Here is a 23,309-nt window from a genome sequence, read left to right on the forward strand (position 1 = left end):
TCGCAGAGTTTTTGCAGTTCTGCCCTTGACTGCACTCCTCTGAGTCACAAGTGAGCTGTTTATGGATTCAGCTGCTTTTTTATTTCCTATCCTTCTGTCATCTTCCAAGGTTCCCTGTTGTCAGGGAGACAAATTTGAACGTTCCTTCTCTATGAGAGATCTAAATAATATAAAGTGCATGGGAAAATGAGATAATGAAGTCAAGAAACTTCAACCAACATCAGAAGTTTCCTACAGAGAGTAGTAATAGGAAGACAGTAGAGTGCCAGCTAATATCTAGTCTTTTTCATGCATCTTACTTCTAAACGTAATATTTTATGTAAAGGACAATTTGTTTTATGTAATTTAAGGGTTTCCCCACGTTAGCAAGAGGAAAGCTAGATGTCAACTATTGCAACGTTCACATACGGTAGTTGGCGGCTCAATTTGAAGCAGATTAGACAGAAAGATTTCTGCTACATCCGGAGCCAGTCAAATGTGGGGAGCCAACCATTAGAAGTTTGGGGTCAGTTGGTCAGGAGTAGTGTCCGTCATATGACACATCAGTCATTAAAGGGTTGTCTGGCCTTAGGCTACAAGTCTGCAGTCACTTATGTAACAGCACACTTGTGAATCCTCAGTGTGGGCACTACCTGCTGTAAAGATTCTCCAGGTGCAGTGGACTTCTGACCAACAACTATGTGATTTCCATGCATGTGGTCAAGTGCAATGCAAGTGTATTGAGAAAAGACCGATACAGTCTAGTTGGAATGTGGCCGTAAGTATGCAACTCACATACTTGCAATTATATGACCACCAATGCGAAGATTCACAAGTCTGCAGTCACAGTGACTGCAGACTTGTAGCTTAAGACCGGACAACCCCTTTAAGCTGTGGTTTTAGCCATGAAGTGAAATGTTTATATGAAAAGAACTTTACTTCTTTTGCTTTCATTCAAGAGTGGCCAGTCTGCCCACTGAATAGAGATCTCCTTACTTATTTTATTTTGCAAGCCCAGTTATTTATTTTTCCTTAGAAACCTCCAATGCCTTACTTGTGTATTGGAAAGGGTAAATGTAATGGTTCAGTTGGATTCTACACCTTTAGTAGTGTTATTATCAGCTACGATTTAGCTTTAGAAAGTGGAAATAGCAGGCACCACTCGTAGATGATTGCTAAGAACATGCACAATACATTTGTTTATTGAGCCTTGAAAGATTTAGCACATCTTAGCTTTCTGCCCAGAGACATCGGGGGGCTTGGAGTGGGGTATAATAGTTTGAGTTAGACAAAAGAATAGAGGAGCGAAAAATGAAACTGCAAGATAAGCTGTAAAAGTCTGCTCTCATCTCTGGGCTCCCCTGGATATCAAGGCTGAATATGTGCATTGTTTATTATTTTGGTGTAAATGATATCTTTGATACATTGTATGTCTTTTGATATCTTATCCTGTTAGCTGATGATATGTTTTGACATATTGTACATCTTTTGCTTGCTTCAATGTCTTTATCTCCTTTTGCATGCCTTATTCATTGAAATTTCAGGAAACTATATTAGTCATTTAGTTGTTGTGTGTTCATCTATTTATCTTGCTTCTCCGAATTTATTATGAAACATTGAATGATGAGTTGTGCAGCATATATCATATGCTGAGTAATGGACAAACCATCTGGGTTTCCAGTATTCCGATTGCTGGAGAAAGAAAAAAACAAAAACAAGTAATCCTAACAAATATAAGAAAAGGAACTTTTCACGGTCCACCTTCACTATGCAGTTCTGGGATGTAATTTATAATGTGATGATATTTACATCACTAATTTCTCCCTTTTATGGGGTCTACATTTGCTATGTGGTCTAAAGCTCGCCATACAAATTGGATAGCTCATTCGGCTGAACGCTCGCTCCTGTGTTCTCCATGAGAAATCTGCCGACTGATGTGTAGGTCGGCGACTTATCTCAGGGAGAACAATGCGATAAGCAGTCCGAAATGGGAGACGAGCAATCGACATCTCCCCGGACCCTCAGTCAGCCGGCGTCCACATATGTAGTTCACAGTCACCCGAACCTGTCTGTATTGACAGCCAGCTAATGTGTATGGGGGCGGTAAGGCAATCCGAGACCCTCCTCCTTTCTTACCAGTGTTCCCTGCCTAGCTGCGGTGTACAAACACAAGCCCATCAGTAGTGCAGTGCACCGGGGGAACAATGATTATCCATTACAGGCTACTAACACCAGTAAGAAAAAGATTATCTGCTAATTGGCACAAATCTAATGAGATAATGAGGGCGGCTGGGAAATGGCTTTAATTTCCAGAACATCTTTGGAATGTTCCGTTTTTGCTCAGCCACACGTTATATTCTGTTTACTGCTAGACATGCTTAGGAAATCCGTCAGCCGAAAATGCCAAAATGACACATAACAAGGAAGTACCCAACGGGCCATCTTCAGAGAATTGTGTCAGAAGAATTAGATGGGGAGACAGAAAGCGATCTCGCCACAAAGAAGGCCGTGGCAAAACGAAGCCCGAGCAACACTGTAACGAATAGCACCAGGTTTAGACACACTTGTAAAGCCAAGCAGAAAAACCCGTCAGCTCACTATGGGAAGCGAGCATTGACATCCCGATAAAACCTGCTATATTCTAACACATTTTTTGGCTTTAAAAAAAAAAGATAAAAAATAAAATAAGAGGAGAGAATATAGTGCACAGTTGTCATGGAAACTGTGTGCCCTGGATGAACCTTTCTAAAGTGCTCAGAGCTCCATGGGGGATTATTTTCTTGTACGGTGCCTTGCGCACTTAGTGCGATTACAAATACTGAAAATCTGTCGTGGCTTCAGTTCTGGACGGCATTGTGAAAGTCACTGAAATGGGACAAATTCAGATTTTTCTTTTAAAAGAGATTTTAATGGAGGTTTGGTAATAAAAAATATAATTATTTCCAATATTTGTGTGTCCTCAAGAGGAAGCTATCATCAGACAATGACCTATTGTATTAATCAGGATTTGTTTTAGATTGTGATATGAAAACACACTTTCTTTTTTTGAAATTTATATTAATATTAGATCAGTAATATTGCAAAATTCACACTGGTCACCGGGGCTTTTTTAAGACTCATAAACCCTGCTTTTTAGGAAGCGTTTTCAGCAGGCTTCTTATCAGCTAAGGCAGGAGTATACTGACAGGTAACACCTGCATACACGGCTGATAACACAGGACCCACCAATCACAATAGGTGATGTCACAGGTCGCCTGCTCCTCCTTCCTTCACAATGACCTTTGCACACACTCATTAGACACTTCAACACAAATGATACGATTGAGGGCTTACCATAGTGGCTATATACATGTGCTGTTTCCTGAAACAATAGGAAGGTAAGAGTCTAAAATAGCCCCGGTTGTCATGGAGAAAATTGTAAGATCTTTATTTTTTAAATCTGAAAACATGTTTTTGCTATGAAACAGAACAGCATGATGTAAAGGCTGAGACTAATTCCAGCAACGTGTCACTTAAACTGTGTGTTGTTGTTCACATAAAATCAGTGTTTTATCAACAGGGGATTATCAACACAGAACTATGTATCCTGTGCCTACCAGTCAACTTGCTCTGTGTAACCCTTATCCCACCACCAATTGACAGCTTTATGCCTATGCACAGTGTACACGTAAAGCAGCCAATCAGTGATGTGGGCAGGGTTGTACAGGGCTCAGCATTCAGAGAACTGCTAGATCTGAAGCAGAGAAACTGGTGATGGCATTAAAATGACAGCATACAAACCAGCAAGTGACATCATTAGAATTAGGGTCTCTGCCCCTGCATCATGTTGCTCTCAGATTACATAGCAAAAACGTGGTGACAGATACCCCTTTAATAGAGATTGTGACATATTTGCTCCTATAGTGTTAATTCTGTCGTACAAATCCCTCTGAAACATGTTTCTCTTGGACAGTACGATACAGCGATACCAAACTTATTTGTAATTGATTGAGCTGTATGAATGGCTTGTTTGTTGCTTGGCAGCTGACATTTTGATTATACCAATGTGGGGTACATACGACACTTTGATCGCTTTTGCATTTTATCAGGATGGCAGTGGTAGCTAAAAAAAAAACAAAAAAAAAAAACAATTCTGCAGATTTATTTCTTTTTTTGTTATGCTTTTACCATAAAATCTGTTAATACTTTAATACCACAGTGTTGTAGTATATAGTAAAAATCTCTGTCCCCTATGATATTCAGCCTGTGGCCTAAAAGTACAAGATGACAGTGATGGGGGCCTTCAACAGGCCACCACCTGAGATGGTAAACCATTACATTTCTTTGAAGCAAGTCGATGTGTGCGCGCACCAGTCCGCATTCCATTTAAAGGGAACCTGTCACCTCCAAAATCGCGGGTGAGGTAAGCCCCCCGGCTTGTAATGCTGTAGATAAGCCCCCGATGTATCCTAAAAGATGAGAAAAAGAGGTTACATTATACTCACCCAGGGGCGGTCCCGCTGCTGGTCCGGCGCCTCCCATCTTCATAGGATGACGCTCTCTTAGTCTTCACGCTGCGGCTCCTCCCTGTTGAGGGCAGAGCAAAGTACTGCAGTGCGCAGGGGCCGGGAAAGGTCAGAGAGGCCCAGCGCCTGCACACTGCAGTACTTTGCTCTACCCTCAATAGGGCAAAGTACGCCTGCGCCGGAGCCGCAGCATGAAGACCAGAAGAGGACGTCATCTGATAAAGATGGGGGGCCCGGACCAGCAGTGGGACCGCCCCGGGGTGAGTATAATCTAACATCTTTTTCTCATCTTTTAGGATACATCGGGGGCTTATCTACAGCATTACAGAATGCTGTAGATAAGCCCCTGATGCCGGTGGGCTTAGCTCACCCGCGATTTTGGGGGTGATAGGTTCCCTTTAAAGCCATTGTGAGAGATTGACAGTTGCATTTAAATGGTTAATAGCAGACAACAGAGCTCATCTCTGGCTGCTGCTGCTAGACACAGATGTCAGCTCCGTAATACAGCCGGCATCAGACACGTTAGGACTGCTCAGCTCTTGAGCCCTCTCCACACGGTGCCACCCCTGCAAGGACGTACCCATATGTCATATTGAAATAAGGGGTTAATGAGTTGAGTGCACACTAATTTAGCGCATTTTTTATGTATCTATTTATTTGCAGCTTATTTATTTTTCATCACCTTGTGATGTCATAGAAGATCTTTCAGAGCATTTCAACATTTTTATATTTGATTTCGCCTGTAACTGGGGCTGGAATCAAAGATGGAAAAAATTAGGACAACAGCCTTTATACCAGAGCTGACAGAGCTATGGGACGAAGCGCTGTCATGATTTCCTCGAATGTTCAGCAATGTGTATACAGTAATAGGAAAAGCAGAGATGGTAATAAACCTTCTCTGCCTTCTCTATAGCGAATCTAGCGGTGTATGACAGCCGACTCACCACTCCCGCAGCAGACGTTAATAGACTAGTCTGTGGGCAGTCTGGAGGTAGTTTAAAGAGCAATAAAAAAAGTGCGGCTAAATGGAAGACCGTCGGATCCACTCCCAATTTTGTCTACCACTCCCCGCCTTTTAGCCTAATTCTAAGACATCCTCTTTATGCCCTTCAGAGAATGCCCATCTAATGTAGGAGAGAACAAGCCATTTCAAGTACTCTAGCCGGAGCATGTGCGGGAATTACTATGCAGTGTGTAAGAAATTCATGCAACGTAAATATTCACCACATGTCTACATTACATTCCCCATCAGTCCATCCACCCAAAAACACCAGTTAACGTGCAGCATTGATGTAGTACCTTTAAAGGCTTCTCTGATCCGGTAGGTGGCCCTTCCATGTCAATAAGCTTCTTAAGTTCCTCGTGGACTGTGGACACTCTCTTTGGAGAAGCCTGTAGATCCCTTATTGATGCACGCAGCCTTGTAGGTGGCATCTCCACACAATCAATCTGATGTCTTCTTTCATTGAAGGAAACAGAAGCAGTTCAGGAAGAGATCTTTAAGAATTAAAGACTGGCTTATGGTGGAATATTGAATTATTTATCGCAAGGAATGAGGAAAGATATGGAGGAAAGCAGGGAAAGGAGAATGACATCTACGTTTTGTAATGGCCACCACAAACTCATGCATGGATACCGGTTAGGAAGAAACCTGATCTGTCTTATGCCATGTGTGTAAAGCGCTGTGTGATCTTTAGTTATTATTACGGAAGAGACTACAAACATGCAGAAAAAAGAAATCCCTAAAAAGTCGCAAGAGAAGCACAAGTTTTCTAGCGTACTCTCCAATGCTGTACATTGCAGTATATACAACCTCAGAAGACGCGCCAAGCGATTAGAACATTATATGCCAACATCATTTACGAGCAGAACATAAAGGGCTCTTACTTTCTTGAATCCATAAAGCCCACAGAGTTTATAGTCCCTTCAGGTTTTTTCCATCCAATCAGGTACTTGCTGGTAGCACCTTGGCGAGGGTAGAAAGTCCTAGGACCAGAAGGGGACGAGGAGGAAGAGGAGAAAGAAGGCGCGAGCTGTGGGGAAGTGGCAGAATGAGACTCTTCTTTGGGTGAACTTCTGGCACTAGTGAAAACAACGGGACTTGCCGAGTGCCGAGAGCTCATGGTGCTGGGGGAGAATGAGAAAAAGCTAATCTTAATTCTTGGATTTTTCACCCACTTTGTAAATAATCTAGATGATATCCAGGATTGGGACCATGGGGAGCCACATATTTTAGTAAATGCTGCATGTGCGGGGCATTCATGAGCCATAACTAAAAAAGGAAAAAAAATATGCCCCCACAGCAAGACAAGATGACTGATCGTTTTGGGACGGATAGTTTTGGTTTTGCCAAATTTAAGCTCACACTGATTGGGTGGACTAATCATTTTGTGTTCAGATATTAAAGTGTTGTCCACAACTATGGCAACCAATTGATAAATGAAATGTTCATCCCCAATAAAATAATAAAGCCTATACTCGCCTCCGATGCTGGCTCCGTTCCTTGTGGGCACTCACTCTCCCCGGGGTTCCCATGCGGGGTTGTGACACCAGACGCAGGCGCCCAATCAGAGCTGGCGTCACGGTCTTCACACGACCTGAACATGAAGAGGGAGCCAGGACTGCAGCTCATCCCGGACTTCCTCTTCATGTTCAGTTTGTCCGAAGACAGTGAGTGACACCAGCTCTGATTGGGCGCCGGACATCACGTGTCATTCTGCCGCATCACAGCCCCAGGGCCGCGAGTGCCAACACAGCTAGAATAGACCCAGCACGGGAGGCAAGTACAGGCGTTATTATTTTATCGGGGCCGAACATTTCGTTTAAAAAGGGGTTTTCCCAATAGTGGACAAACTCTTTAAAAATTAAATTCTGCTTTTGGGGAGAAATGTTTGGGAAAAGGTTTTAAAAATTTGGTAGTAGCTAGAAAATATAAGTATTAAAAATACATAAAGATTACCAAATCATACTCTTATCAAGGGTTTAACTGCCCAACATGGACTCTGGCCAGTCCGTCGTGTTCACGTCTTTTAAATATGGTCAAACCAAATAGATTCCGAATTCTGAACAAGAACGGTTATTTACAAATAAAAGGAAAAAAATACAAATGTATGCTCGCGGCAAAGGTGACAGTGTTAAACGACTGCCGATAAATGTTTTATACACGGGCAAAAATCTCTTAAAACGTGCGCTGAAAGATCTGTAATAGATAATTCAGTGTGTATGGGCTGCCACCGTTCTCGTTCTGTTTACATAAGACGATGTGCTGCCGGGAACGATGATCTGTTGTGAAAACCAAAAGATCATTTCACCCGACGGTCGAGTGCTCTACTCATTCAGTGGGTGATCGGCAGGCTGTTTAGACTACAAAATTATTGCAAAATAAGCCTTCCTAAGAACACTCGTTTCACTATAATCTTGCAGTGTAAATGGACTTTTGGGGAGGTTTGTAGCTATTACTTTGCCTGATACCTGATGTGCAAATAGTAGAGAACTGAAGGTGACCTGAACACGATAGGAAAATAGATTATTATGTCCAACAATTAGCCTGCCATATTATTAAATTAGACAATCCTAATAAATCTAGGTGCTCGCAAGAGTCCACACGGGAGGCTGAGCACAGATGTACAAGTAGTAGTATACATCCAATCTCACCTGCAGCATAGTTAGTGTCTGGATTGTGAGCACCACATTAGAAAATGCAGTCTAATCGGGGTTCTCCTCCATTCTAGGCAGGCAGAAAATGGCTATGTTCAGTATCCCGAGCGCAGGATGACCTGTCACCTCAATGCATTACTTGGAAAGTTGTTTGATGGGAACAGTGTAATGCTTCTTTTCCCCAGTGGTATCACTGCAAGGAAAATGGACAATTCCTCCAGGTTCACCCTTTGTTTTTATTTTCTTTTATAAAAATAGTCAATGTTGAAAGCAGACGAACCCTTAAAGGGAATCTGTCAGCAGGTTTTTACTACCTCGTCTGGGAGCAGCATAATGAAGGAAGAAACCCAGATTCCAGCAATGTGTCACTTAGTTTACTGGGTGCAGCCAGAGCTGAGAAAGCTTCCTCCGCCCACACCACAGCTCTCTGTGCACATTGTCTATTGATAGTGAGATGCCTATCAGAGGAGGGGTTCAGGGTTGGTCTAGCAGGCAGGTGAGCTGTAGTTTAGGTAGTGATAGTCTCCAGGTGATAAAACCTTAATTTTAAGTAAACAACAGCACACAGCCTTCTAAGTGACACATCACTGAAATCTGTTTCAGCCTCTATCTCCTGCTGTATTCAGTTTGCATAGCAGAAACCTGCTGACAGATTCCCTTTAAAGAGGACTTGTCAATGGGTTAAAAATGTCCGTCTTTTGCATTATTTTCTTTTTTTAAATCCAACATATGAAAGTTTATATTTAGTGCACCCGCTGACTGGCTGCTGTGATCATGTGACAACAATGCCATGTCACCCACCAGGAACAGCAGAGCAGACCGCTGGAATGGCGCTCCTTCGGGAAGAGAGTATGCTTCTAATTTAATTTTCTATAGGGTCCGGAATTAATTAAGTAGGGATTGTCCAGTTGTGGACAACTCCTTTTTAAAAATATTTTCTAAAGCTATAATAATTGCGTACAATCCTTTAGAATAGGCTATCATTTTTAGATTGGCAACTCCTGGACGGGGTTGCTGCCATATTGTTTACCAGGCACGGCTCAGTACACCTTATAGTGGCTGTGTCAGGTACTGCAGCTCAGCCCCATTATAAAATAAAAATACATACTGTAAATGTGGGTTTGTGAAATACCAGTGCTGGCTCTACAGACAGTTGGAAATATGCGTGACTGTAATTACCACCAATACTGGATCTGATCTTTTGAGCATACATTTGCATTTCTGTAAGTTCTTTACATACAGAGCAGTGCAACCAACGGAGCAAAGATTGATAATAACACTAAACAAAACTGTGCAAGCTTCTAATACTATCCCAATAGCCAGTTTTTTAGGTTAGCAGACGGTTCATGACCAAATTCCACAAATGACATATGGACAACTGAAGGCCCAGGATAATGCTGCAGGGACAACTGTAGGCCCAGGACAATGCTGCAGGGACAACTGTAGGCCCAGGACAATGCGGCACGGACAACTGTAGGCCCAGGACAATGCTGCACGGACAACTGTAGGCCCAGGACAATGCGGCACGGACAACTGTAGGCCCAGGACAATGCGGCACGGACAACTGTAGGCCCAGGACAATGCGGCACGGACAACTGTAGGCCCAGGACAATGCGGCACGGACAACTGTAGGCCCAGGACAATGCTGCACGGACACCTGTAGGCCCAGGACAATGCTGCACAGACAACTGTAGGCCCAGGACAATGCGGCACGGACAACTGTAGGCCCAGGACAATGCGGCACAGACAAGTGAAGGCACAACACAAGGAGACTGACAACTGCTGCCCCGAAACAACACAGCATAGACAATCGTTACCAACAGTCCAAAAAAAACCTGACAACATATCTGACCCAAAGACAATGGCCTACAAGACAACAACCAAGCACACACGGACAATTGTGTCCCAACACAACAGTGGCCTACATCATTAGAAAAGTACCACCATGACCCATCTATTATTGCTGTGTACAAATATATGCTGCTGTACAATGTGAGTGTGTCTTAGTATTGTACTTTGTGACAATATTTATTAAAGGGACACGAAACCTAAAGCTTTTCATATTTACTAAGATGAATGGACTCTACTGTTCCCAGCCATGTCAGGCGGGTGGAGACCTTGATCTTCTAGTGAATCTAAAATTCTGGCACCTCCAGGAGATTTTTTTTTTCCTTTGTAATAATGTACATTTTAGGTTTAGTGCTCCTTTAAGAATGAAAACCAAGTTTCGACTATATATGGTAAAGTAATTTGCGGGAGAGAGGGATGGAATGATTTTCTTTCTAATGTTAGGGGTAGGAAGGGGGGGAAGGAATGGTGGAAAGGAGATGTAACGTAACATGAGAGTGTACTAATCCCAGTTATGCGTATTATGTCTTAGCAAAAAAAAAAAAAAAGAGACAAAAAAGACCCAACACCACTACCACCACCACGGCTGCGATCACACCACAGAGTGACAGAAGCATGGACACAGGGCGCAACACTGACATCCTACCTGGTGTGAGAAGCGGCATCGCTGAGGCTGTAGGCGCTGTTCTCTCTAGTTAATGGCTTGGAGCCTATGGCGACCTTTGTGTGATTCTCCAAAGAGACGGGAGATTCCCTTTTCCCATCCAATGCATGAGAGTCTCTGTCACACGTCCTATCAGTTATTAACCCCACGTCACTGACGCTGTGCCACAAAGGCGCCACTTTCTCTTTAGGAGGGCCGGAGCGTGGAGAGGTGGACGATGCCCCAGGAATGGCAGAACTGACATGGTTAGCGCCGTATAAAGTGGTGTCGATCCCGCTGTCTGCCGACGTTCCTTGGATGTAGGTGTAGCTGCTGAGCTCCGACTCCAGCCGTTCCCCGCTGTCATACCACGTCTCTTCGCTGTGAGCGCTGGACGCATTGCTGGAAAGTGTATTGGTGCTTGAATGGCTGGAGTAATGGCTGTCCGTCTGTGAAGAAAGGCGATTTCACATCTAATATTAAAGAGGCTGTTCAAAGTTGTTGTTTTTTTGGGGGGAAACCTTACAGACCTGTTGGATATTCCTGTAAACATACTACCCATTTCTCCGATCAGCATGATTAGTCTAGTCCTCCATGTTTTGCAGCCTTATGAAGTTGTGATGCCCCTGTTGGACGTATTGGCGCTATAGTGTCTGCTATCTTTATTTGTTAGGGCCTGTTCACATGCCGCTGGTTTTTTGTTCCCATTATGTTTTTCAAGGAAAAAAAAAATGCAGCATTTTACAGTCCCAGCAATGAGATTTCTGACATCTCGTGCACACATTGCTTTTTTTTTTTCTTACAGATTTAAAACTTTTTTTAAAAAATTCTGCAACATGTCAATTCTTTTAGTGTTTTTCACCCAAGCACAGGAATGGAAAAAAGTAAAGAGCCAGCTGGAAAGGAGCAGGTGTACCCAGGCGGTGGGCATACAATAGGGCCTAAGGCGCTTGCAGATATGTCTCTACCAGAATTTCCATGTACCCTGTGTAGATTTGGAAATATCAACTATGTCACACAACGGCAAGTGGTCGGCACAGAAGACTGCTAGTAGCCAATACTTTAATGGGTTGTGTGCCGTTATTTTTTTTTTACTGCTTTTTATGCATGTATTTTATTATTATACACACTATTTAGGAGAGTATCTCAATATTTTAAACACTTTTTTTTTTTAACTGATTATCCCTGTAACTGGAGGTGGCATATTATCCCCAGTTACAGTGGGAACTCCGCATTCTGCATTTGAGTTTCGTTTACACACGCTCTTTTGCTTTCCTGCACATTGCTGGCTGCAGAATGAGTTAACTAAGAATCCATCAGTAATCGCATTCTGCTGAGGTGTTTGTAACGCTTTTGGCCGGGGTCACACTAGAGAGAAATACGGACGAGCAAGAAGTGCAAAAACAACCCATTGCACTCGGACCAATATTTCTCCATGGGGCAGCTCCCATCAGCCGTATATTTCTAGGCCGTATTTTACGGGCTGAGAAAGTCGCAGCATGCTGCAATTGTCAGCGTATTCCGAGAAAAATACACCAATGCAAGTCTATGGGGGCGAGAAAAATTAAAATGTCATTGACACCACACACACACACACACACACACACATACATACATATATATATGTGTGTGTGTGTGTGTGTGTGTGTGTGTGTGTGTGTGTGTGTGTGTGTGTGTGTGTGTGTATATATATATATATATATATATATGTGTGTATGTATGTATGTATGTATGTGTGTATGTATGTATGTGTGTATGTATGTATGTATGTATATATATTTAATAAGAGCTAGATAGTATAAAAGCCAGTAATTCAATTGCCGGCTTTTCATTTCTCCTTACCGAACCCGACAGGATATGAGACATGGTTTACATACAGTAAGCCATTTCATATCTGTTATATATTTATATATCCCTCACTACCAATGTTAGAAGTGTCTGTGTGCAAAATTTGGGGGCTCTAGGTGTTAAAATAAAAGGTTAAATCACAGAAAAAACTGGTGTGGGCTCCCGCGCAATTTTCTCCGCCAGAGTGGGAAAGCCAGTGACTGAGGGCACATATTAATAGCCTAGAGAGGGACCATGGTTATTGCCCCCCCCCCCTTCCCGGCTAAAAACATCTGCCCCCAGCTACCCCAGAAAAGGCACATCTGTAAGATGCGCCTACTCTGGCACTTGGCCACTCTCTTCCCACTCCCGTGTAGCGGTGGGATATGGGGTAATGAAGGGTTAATGTCACCTTGCTATTGTACGGTGACATTAAAGCCTGGTTAGTAATGGAGAGGAGTCAATATGACACCTATCCATTATTAACCCCTTACCGGCATCGGACGTACTATACCGTCCGATGCCGGCTCCCCTGCTTTGATGCAGGGCTCCGCGGTGAGCCCGCACCAAAGCCGGGACATGTCAGCTGTTTTGAACAGCTGACATGTGCCCGTAATAGGCGCGGGCAGAATCGCGATCTGCCCGCACCTATTAACTAGTTAAATGCCGCTGTCAAACGCAGACAGCGGCATTTAACTACCGCTTCCGGCCGGAAATGACGTCATCGCCGACCCCCGTCACATGTCCGGGGGTCGGCGATGCGTCTCCATTGTAGCCATAGAGGTCCTTGAGACCTCTATGGTTACTGATTGCCCGTCGCTGTGAGCGCCACCCTGTGGTCGGCGCTCACAGCACACGTGCAATTCTGCTACATAGCAGCGATCAGCAGATCGCTGCTATGTAGCAGAGCCGATCGTGCTGTCCCTGCTTCTAGCCTCCCATGGAGGCTATTGAAGCATGGCAAAAGTTAAAAAAAAAAGTTTAAAAAAAATGTGAAAAAAATTAAAAAAACATAAAAGTTTAAATCACCCCCCTTTCGCCCCAATCAAAATAAATCAATAAAAAAAATATCAAATCTACGCATATTTGGTATCGCCGCGCTCAGAATTGCCCGATCTATCAAATAAAAAAAAGTATTAACCTGATCGCTAAACAGCGTAGCGGGAAAAAAACTCGAAACGCCAGAATTACTTTTTTTGGTCGCCGCGACATTGCATTAAAATGCAATAACGGGCGATCAAAAGAACGTATCTGCACCGAAATGCTATCATTAAAAACGTCATCTCGGCACGCAAAAAATAAGCCCTCAACCGACCCCAGATCACGAAAAATGGAGACGCTACGAGTATCGGAAAATGGCGCAATTTTTTTTTTTTTTTTTTTTTTTTTTAGCAAAGTTTGGAATTTTTTTTCACCACTTAGATAAAAAATAACCTAGTCATGTTTGGTGTCTATGAACTCGTAATGACCTGGAGAATCATAATGGCAGGTCATTTTTAGCATTTAGTGAACCTAGCAAAAAAGCCAAACAAAAAACCAATGTGGGATTGCACTTTTTTTGCAATTTCACCGCACTTGGAATTTTTTTCCCGTTTTCTAGTACACGACATGCTAAAACCAATGATGTCGTTCAAAAGTACAACTCGTCCCGCAAAAAATAAGCCCTCACATGGCCAAATTGACGGAAAAATAAAAAAGTTATGGCTCTGGGAAGGAGGGGAGCGAAAAACGAACACGGAAAAACGAAAAATCCCCTGGTCATGAAGGGGTTAATCCAATAGCAGGAAAGGGTTAAAAACACACACATTAAGAATAAAGTATTTTAATGAAAGAAAGACAGACAGGGTTTTAACATCTTTATTGTATGCTCAATCTACTTGAAGACTCTCGTTCTCCTAAAAAAAATTGCAAAATGAAAAAGCAACAATATCCCATACCTGTCCGCCATACAGTCATGTCCCACGCTGTAAATCCATCTGAAGGGGTAAATACAGTTACAACTAGGAGCGCTGCTAATGCGAGTGCTCCCGGCTGTAAAACACTGGGGAATGAATGAAATGAAGGTAACGTAGCTACGGTGACTAGCGGTGCTGCGCCCCCTGCTGGCATAAACATATGAACTGTAGCGTGAGAATTTTTCTGAATATTTTCTCATGCTACAGTTCATATCAGTTTATGCCACCAGGGGGCGCAGCTTTGGTGAAGGCACCGCTAGTCACCGAAGCTCCGTTACTAGTGATGAGCGAATATACTTGTTACTCGAGATTTCCCGAGCACGCTCGGGTGTCCTCAGAGTATTTTTTTTAGTGCTTGGAGATTTAGTTTTCTTTGCCGCAGCTGAATGATTTACATCTGTTAGCCAGCATAAGTACATGTGAGGGTGCCTGGTTGCTAGGGAATCCCCATATGAAATTAAGCTGGATAACAGATGTAAATCATTTAGCTGAGGTGAGGAAAACTAAATCTCCGAGCACTAAAAAATATTCGGAGGACACCCGAGCGTGCTCGGGAAATCTCGGGTAACGAGTATATTCCCTCATCACTATCCGTTACCTTCATTTCATTCATTCCCCAGTGTTTTACAGCCGGGAGCGCTCGCATTAGTAGCGCTCCTGGTTGTAATTGTATTTAACCCCTTCAGATGGATTTACAGCGTGGGACATGACTGTAAGGCGGACAGGTATGGGATATTGTTGCTTTTTTATTTTGGAATTTTTTTCAGGAGAACGAGGGTCTTCAGGTGGATTGAGCGTACAATAAAGAATAATAAAACCCTGTGTCTCTCTTTCTTTCATTAAAATACTTTATTCTTAATGTGTTTTTTTATAACCCTTTTCTACTATTGGATTACGGTAATAATGGATAGGTGTCTTATTGACTCCTCTCCATTATTAACCAGGCTTAATGTCACCTTACAATAGCAAGGTGACATTACCCCTTATTGCCCAATGTCCCACCGCTACAGGGGAGTGGGAAGAGAGAGGCTAAGTGCCAGAATTGGCGCAACCTACAGAAGCGCCTCTTCTGGGGGGCTGAGGGCAGATGTCTTTTTAGCTAAGGGGGGGGGGGGGGGGGGAGGGGGGGAGCGCAATAACCATGGTCACTCTCTAGGCTATTAACATCTGCCCTCAGTCACTCTAAAGAGCTGTATGAAATTATATATATATATATATATATATATATATATATATATATATATATATATATATATATATATATATATATAGACTGTATATAAGATTTCATGAATATTTGAGCCCGTGCATCCATTATATGTCCATTTTGCAAGCCGGCGAGACAATCTCGCCACATGGATGCCACACGAATATTTTTGTAAAAAAAAATCGCATCATCGCATTGAATACGGATCGCTGTTCAGGAACTTTTCTGAGTATCTCGGCCGTAAAAAACAGACCGTATTTTTGTGTGACGCCGGCCTTTATCTGTCTTTTTCTGAACTCTGATGAGCCGATTTACGACCACAAAGTTCAGCTCTACTTTTATGCGGTCATAAATCTGTTGAGAGGAGCACAGAAAAAGACAGATAAAAAGAGTTACAAACGCCTCATCAAGACGTTTAGCATGTAGATTAGAATGTGGATTTTGAAGCGAATATGCTTGATCCATATAAAAAAGCTAAATATTGATCAATGTTGGTTTTGAGGAGGATCCACTTCAAAATCCCACCTCCACCCCCCAAAAAAGAAAAAAAAAAAATCAGTGTAAACTTTGCCTTAAACATTTATGACATACATGATGTGCCATGTCTGACAGATACAGGACAAGGGTTGGGTGACCTCCGCTCTAGAGATATTTTGGTCTCAGTAATGGGACCCGCATGTATCAAATCGTGATGAGCGATTGTGCCTGGATAAGGTGTTATCTGAGCATGCTTGCGTGCTAACAGAGTGACTTCAGCGTGCTTGAAAAATATGTTTGATACCTGTGGCTGCATGTCTCGCGGTTGTTGGACAGTTGTAACACCTGCATGAACTGACTGTTTCTTAGGCAATCACCGTGTGTGCAAAACATGCAGCCGCGGGAACTCGAACATAGTATTCGAGCACACCGAAGTCACTCTTGGCACATTGTCATGGCATGGTGGATAACACCTTATCCGAGCATGTTCGCTCATCAGTAGTATCAAACATTTACAGCATAAAAATTGGATTTTTATGTCTGAAATGGAAATGAACAATGCTTTCCATGGAAATTATTTTTTTTAAGCAAATTAGAAAATATTAAATTAAATTTAGTTTAATAAAGAAAACTTAATACACACCTGTCCCTGTTTGTGAGGAGATAGGTGAAGTACGGGGTCCTGTCGTATAAGTCTTCCTGTAGGGCTGTCTCTGTATGAAGGATGTACCTTAGACATGGCAGGCATATGGCATGTTGGCTCTATAAGAGAGGACATTTTAAGCTTTTATCTCCAAGCAAATAAAATATATATACGGTATATATATATACATACAACCCCTGGCATAAGTTATGGAATCACCGGCCTTGGAGGATGTTCATTCAGTTGTTTAATTTTGTAGAAAAAAAGCAGATCACAGACATGGCACAAAACTAACGTCATTTCAAATGGCAACTTTCTGGCTTAAAAGAAATCAAGAACAAAAAATGTGGTAGTCAGTAATGGTTACTTTTTTAACCAAGCATAGGGAAAAATTATGGAATCACTCAATTCTGAGGAAAAATTATGGAATCATGAAAAACAAAAACAAAAAAACACTCCAAAACATCACTAGTATTTTGTTGCACCACCTCTGGCTTTTATAACAGCTTGCAGTCTCTGAGGCATGGACTTATTGAGTGTCAAACAGGACTCTTCATCAATCTGGCTCCAACTTTCTCTGATTGCTGTTCCCAGATCAGCTTTGCAGGTTTGTCATGGACCATTTTCTGCAACTTCCACCAAAGATTTTCAATTGGATTGAGATGTGGACTATTTGCAGGCCATGACATTGACGTTGTGTCTTTTTTCAAGGAACGTTTTCACAGTTTTTGCTCTATGGCAGGATGCATTATCATCTTGAAAAATGATTTCGTCATCCCCAAACATCCTTTCAATTGATGGGATAAGAAAAGTGTCCAAAATATCAACATAAACTTGTGCATTTATTGAAGATGTAATGACCGCCATCTCCCCAGTGCCTTTACCCGACATGCAGCCCCATATCATCAATGACTGGAAATTTGCATGTTCTCTTCAGGCAGTCATCTTTATGAATCTCATTGGAACGACGCCAAACAAAAGTTCCAGCATCATCACCTTGCCCAATGCAGATTCGTGATTCATCACTGAATATGACTTTCATCCAGTCATCCACAGTCAACGATTGCTTTTCCTTAGCCCATTGTAACCTTGTTTTTTCTGTTTAGGTGTTAATGATGGCTTTCGTTTAGCTTTTCTGTATGTAAATCCCATTTCCTTTAGGCAGTTTCTTACAGTTTGGTCACAGACGTTGGCTCCAGTTTCCACCCATTCGTTCCTCATTTGTTTTGTTGTGCATTACCTGTTTTGGAGACATATTGCTTTAAGTTCCTGGTCTTCCTTGGTCTACCAGTATGTTTGCCTTTAACAACCTTCCCATGTTGTTTGTATTTGGTCCAGATTTTACTCACAGCTGACTGAACAACCAACAACTTTTATAACATTGCGTGATGATTTACCCTCTTTTAAGAGTTTGATAATCCTCTCCTTTTCTTCAATTGACATCTCTCGTGTTGGAGACATGATTCATGTCAGTCCACTTGGTGTAACAGCTCTGCGGGGTGTGATCACTCCTTTTTAGATGCAGACTAACGAGCAGATCTAATCTGATGCAGGTGTTATTTTTGGGTATGAAAATTTACAGGGTGATTCCATAATTTTTACCTCAGAATTGAGTGATTCCATAATTTTTCCCTATGCTTGGTTAAAAAAAAAGTAACCATTACTGACTACCATATTTTTTGTTCTTGATTTCTTTTAGTGTTTCTTAAAGCTAGAAAGTTGCCATTTGAAATGACTTTAGTTTTGTGCCATGTCTGTGATCTGCTTTTTTTCTACAAAATTAAACAACTGAATAAACATCCTCCAAGGTCGGTGATTCCATAATTTTTGCCATGGGTTGTATATATTGCAGATGTATTTTTTGGTCCCTTCACACATTTCATTCTCCTTTACATCTTTATTAACGCTCTGGTGGAGTCAGTATGTCGCAGATGCTCTGCAGCAGGTACTACCTGCTTTTGGATGTGGCCCTGCTCAGATGAATAGTTGTAATGCGTTCTTCACAAAATTACAATGTACAGGATCTTTGATGCAGCCGCCGTGTAGATAAATCTGTACTAAGCACATAATTTAATAGAGGAGGCAGAAGAGCTGAGAAAAGTCCTGGAGGACATACACAGGGAATATTAAAGGGAATCTGTCACCTCATTTTTCGCATATAAGAAGCAGCCACCGCCATTAGGGGCTTATCTACAGCATTCTGTAATGCTGCCCTCAACAGGGCAAATCAGTACACCTGCGCAGGAGCTACGACAGGAAGCAAAGAAGAGGACGTCATCGCATGAAGATGGGAGGTGCCGGACCCGCAATGCGATGCCCATCGGACCGGACCGTCCCCCCCCCCGGGTGAGTATAATCTAACTTGTTATTCTTATCTTTCAGGTTACATCGGGAGCTTATCGGTGGCCGCGAAAAATGACGGGACAGATTCCCTTTAATAGTGAATTACTCAATCTACCCTCAGCAGGTCAGATCCAACATGTGCCATTTTATGTTGATGCGATCTGAACCATACTTTACTGCCTCGTAAAGAGATGTCCAAAAATAGCATGTTTTTTAAAATGCATGCCTCTCTTGTTGGCTTTGCATAAGGCTATAACCTGTAAACCAAATAGGTTTCCTTGAACAATTCATTTTTGTTAAATATGACCTGTCACTAGCTCAAAAAATTGAGTTAAATACCTAGTAGGAAAAAAAATCCCCAAGGTTCCTGGATTCTGCCTCTCTTTTTCGTTTCGCCTCGAGTCGCTCTATTGCAGGGATATTTATATTTGTTTGTTTCTTTTGAAGGGTAATATGTGAAATCTCTGCCTGTACTGCAACTGGAAGTTTCTTCAGAGTCATCTCTGGGGGCATGTGCTTTCACCCCTCATTCCCACACACTATCAATCACAACTTGGCAGCAGATCTAGCACTCTCAAATGCTGAACGGTGATTGGCAGAGTCTGGGAGGGAGGGGTGAAAGAACACGCCCCCAGAAAAGACTTTAAAGAAATGCCCAGTTGCACTACAAGCAGAGATTTCACATACTGAGCTTTGAAAGAAACATTTGAATATCTCTGCAATGAAACAACACAGCGCAAAGCGGAAAAGAGCTACAGAATCAGGAGCGCTCAGGGATTTTTACAAGGTATTCTGACTCATTTTTTATAACAACATCCCCAATAATAAGCAGCTCAGAGTGGGCAGCTGGCATGAATCTGTCCTCTACTCATACAAAACTCTACTTATTAGAACTTCCAATATCCTAAAATGGGGGTTCTAAACCACACTCCTTACACTGTCATAGACATGTGTGGTGTCACACCTACGTGTCAGATTACCACGCGCTACAATTGAACCAGTGACTACACTCCTTTACTTTACAGAAAAAGTATCTGAGAAAATAAATTCACTGTTAACATCTAGGTCAAAACAAACATCTGTGAAAATGTAAAAAAACAAAAAAAAACAACACACAGTCTGTCCTTCTTAGAAATTACGAAGCAGTTTAATTGCTGCTTTGCTATGGTGAAATGCGCATATACACGAGCTGAACAGATGGCTTGTCAACCCAGAAATGGCCAAAGCTTAATTTTATGTTACTAAGCAACTCCAGATCTCATGGAATTAATTGGAACTTTCTCAAGGTGATTTTGTACGATTTTTTTTCTTCTTAGCAACAAAGCAACCGTCTTGTTCTAAAAACACTGGTGAAGGCATATTCTAGCAGGTCCGCGCAACATCAGATGACAGGAGACATTTACGGACAAGTGACCAAAATGCTTCCAGAAGGAAAAAACATGCGACTCTTCTCCCTATAGGGAAACATTGAAGTGTTCATAATGCAGCGTGGACCCCCCACTTCGCCTTGGGGTTGTAGCCTGGTACAAACCGACTATACTTGCGCTGAGTATTAGTGGTTTATTGCTTCCTTTGTCTGCCTTTTTCTTTGGTATATTGTTCTATTTACCGCGACATAGGCATTTCCCATGCGGTTTCCGCTAACTGCATCTTCTGATATTTATTAAGCCAACGACAGCTCAGCTGCATAAAGTGCATTTTAGAATCTGTAAAACCACGAGATCAGGTGGCACCAGTATACATATATTGGTTTCTCACGTTCCAAGGATAGCCGAAAGCTAAATTGGATATTACTTTTGTGCCAAAACAGATTAATTTCTGGGAGACTCCTGATGGGGTTGAAATCATAAAGCCTAAAGTAAAAAGCCTGTAGAAACAATAAAAAAGGAGGAAAAAAAATAAAGGCACGTAGTGCAGTTCTCCACCCCTGCTGCTTTCTACACCTAATATTTTACCGGAACTGACAGCTTAATTGTATAGTATAATGGAGTAGAAATGTAAAGAGAAACATGTTCCCATTTCAATAAATTCAAGTGCGACAGCCTCCACATGTACACAAGTAGTCTGCACCAGATAGAGGTCAGCCCAGACACTCATTCGACCCGCACCCATCTCGCTTACCACTCAAACATGCCCATGAAGATCAACCAAGCTTGCATGCTTATATCTGGATAGTGAGAATAAAAGGGGTTGCCATACATAAAAGTCTGACAAGCGCTAGTCTTCAGGAAGATTAAATGGTTGGGCTGCCCCTTTACAATCTAGATTGCCAACGGATGCCCCTGGCAAGGTCTGCTGACATTTATATGATATACAGTAGTGTTCACAATAATAGGAGTGTATTCAAAAACATGAGTTAATCACAAAATATGTATACTAGTTTTTATGTCCAGCATTGGGAATGTTGCACACTGTTTTCTAATTCAAAACATGAAGAGAAATGTATATACCGTATATACTGGAGTATAAGCCGACCAGAGTATAAGCCGACCCCCCTAATTTTGCCACAAAAAACTGGGAAAACTTATTGACTCGAGTATAAGCCTAGGGTAGGAAATGCAGCAGCTACCGGTGAATTTCAAAAATAAAAATAGATGCTTCATACCGTTCATTATTGCCCCATAAGATGCTCCATACAAAGCTGTGCCACATATAATGCTCCATACATTTCATTATGGCCCCATACATGCTCCATATAAAACTGTGCCACATATAATGCTCCATACTGTTCATTATTGCCCCATATAAAGCTGTGCCATATATAATGCTCTGCACCGTTCATTATGGCCCCATAGATGCTCCATATAAAGCTGTGCCATATAGAATGCTACATACCGTTGATTATTGCCCCATAGATGCTCCATATAAAGCTGTGCCATATAGAATGCTCTGCACCGTTAATTATGGCCCCATAGATGCTCCATATAAAGCTGTGCCATATAGAATGCTCTGCACAGTTCATTATGGCCCCATAGATTCTCCATATAAAACTGTGCCATATATAATGCTTCATACAGTTGATTATTGCCCCATAGATGCTCCATATAAAGCTGTGCCATATAGAATGCTCTGCACCGTTCATTATGGCCCCATAGATGCTCCATATAAAGCTGTGCCATATAGAATGCTCTGCACCGTTCATTATGGCCCCATATATGCTCCATATAAAGCTGTGCCATATATAATGCTCTGCACCGTTCATTATGGCCCCATAGATGCTCCATATAAAACTGTGCCATATATAATGCAGCACCATTCATTATGGCCCCATAGAGTCTCCATATAAAGCTGTGCAATATATAATGCTGCTGCTGCAATAAAAAAAAAAAATGACACTCACCTCTCTTGCTGCCCGCAGCTCCTCAGCGTCCCGTCTCGGTGTCTCTCCGCACAGACTGTTCAGGCAGAGGGCGGCGCGCACACTAGTACGTCATCGCGCCCTCTGACCTGAACAGTCAGACGGAGCGGCGCCTGGCGGGTGGAAAGTGGACAGGTACTGTAAATATGTAATACTCACCTGCTCCCGGCGTCCCTGGCTCCTTATCCCGGACAGATGGTCTCCGGGTGCCGCAGTCTCTTCCTCTGTCAGCGGTCACCGTTACCGCTCATTAGAGGAATGAATATGCGGCTCCACCTCTATGGGAGTGGAGTCCATTTTCATAACTTTAATGAGCAGTCCCACGTGACCGCTGGACAGGGGAAGAGCTGCGGCACCGAAGACCGTGGGACGGGCAGCGGGAGTGCCAGGAGCAGGTAAGTATGCGACAGACCTCTCTCCCCCTCACCCGCCGACCATGACTCGAGCATAAGCCAAGAGGGGCACTTTCAGCCCAAAAATTTTGGCTGAAAATCTTGGCTTATACTCGAGTACATAGAGTAATTTTTAACTACTTTACAGAAAATAAAAAAAATGAACATTGGGCCGTTCTAAAAAAAAAAGCAGTGTCTGCACTTGTCTTTACAGACTGACAATATGTATTATTTTGAGGATTTAGCATTCCTGTGACTCCCTAACCTAATATTTAGTTGTTACCCACAGTTTTTTAGAACTGCTTCACATCTATGTTACATAGAGTCACCCAACCTCTGGCCCCTGTCACTGTTGCTCCAGCTTGGAGGCTTGGACTACGTCCCACAATTTTTGGGGGCATATGTTGGCGTTACCTCATAAATGGCATTTTTGATGTCACCCCACAATTATTCTATTGGATTAAGATCGGGGATT

At 42.4% G+C, this 23,309-nt stretch overlaps 1 protein-coding gene across 15 annotated transcripts in view; it reads right to left on the reverse strand.

The window, feature by feature from the left end:
- Positions 1-23,309, reverse strand: part of SIPA1L1 (signal induced proliferation associated 1 like 1) — a 353,323-nt gene that overhangs the window by 25,507 nt on the left and 304,507 nt on the right. For 7 of the 15 annotated variants that reach the window (XM_069731404.1, XM_069731388.1, XM_069731380.1 and 4 more), the window contains 4 exons: positions 16,742-16,860; positions 10,636-11,081; positions 6,372-6,611; positions 5,784-5,943 (listed from right to left, as the gene is read on the reverse strand). In XM_069731404.1, the coding sequence (XP_069587505.1) occupies positions 5,784-5,943; positions 6,372-6,611; positions 10,636-11,081; positions 16,742-16,860 (965 nt within the window). The remainder of the gene's footprint in view (positions 1-5,783; positions 5,944-6,371; positions 6,612-10,635; positions 11,082-16,741; positions 16,861-23,309) is intronic. The other 8 variants (XM_069731445.1, XM_069731472.1, XM_069731464.1 and 5 more) reach the window with 2 other exon arrangements.

This window comes from Ranitomeya imitator, chromosome 1 (genome assembly GCF_032444005.1).
Source record: "Ranitomeya imitator isolate aRanImi1 chromosome 1, aRanImi1.pri, whole genome shotgun sequence".
Classification (NCBI taxonomy): domain Eukaryota; kingdom Metazoa; phylum Chordata; class Amphibia; order Anura; family Dendrobatidae; genus Ranitomeya; species Ranitomeya imitator.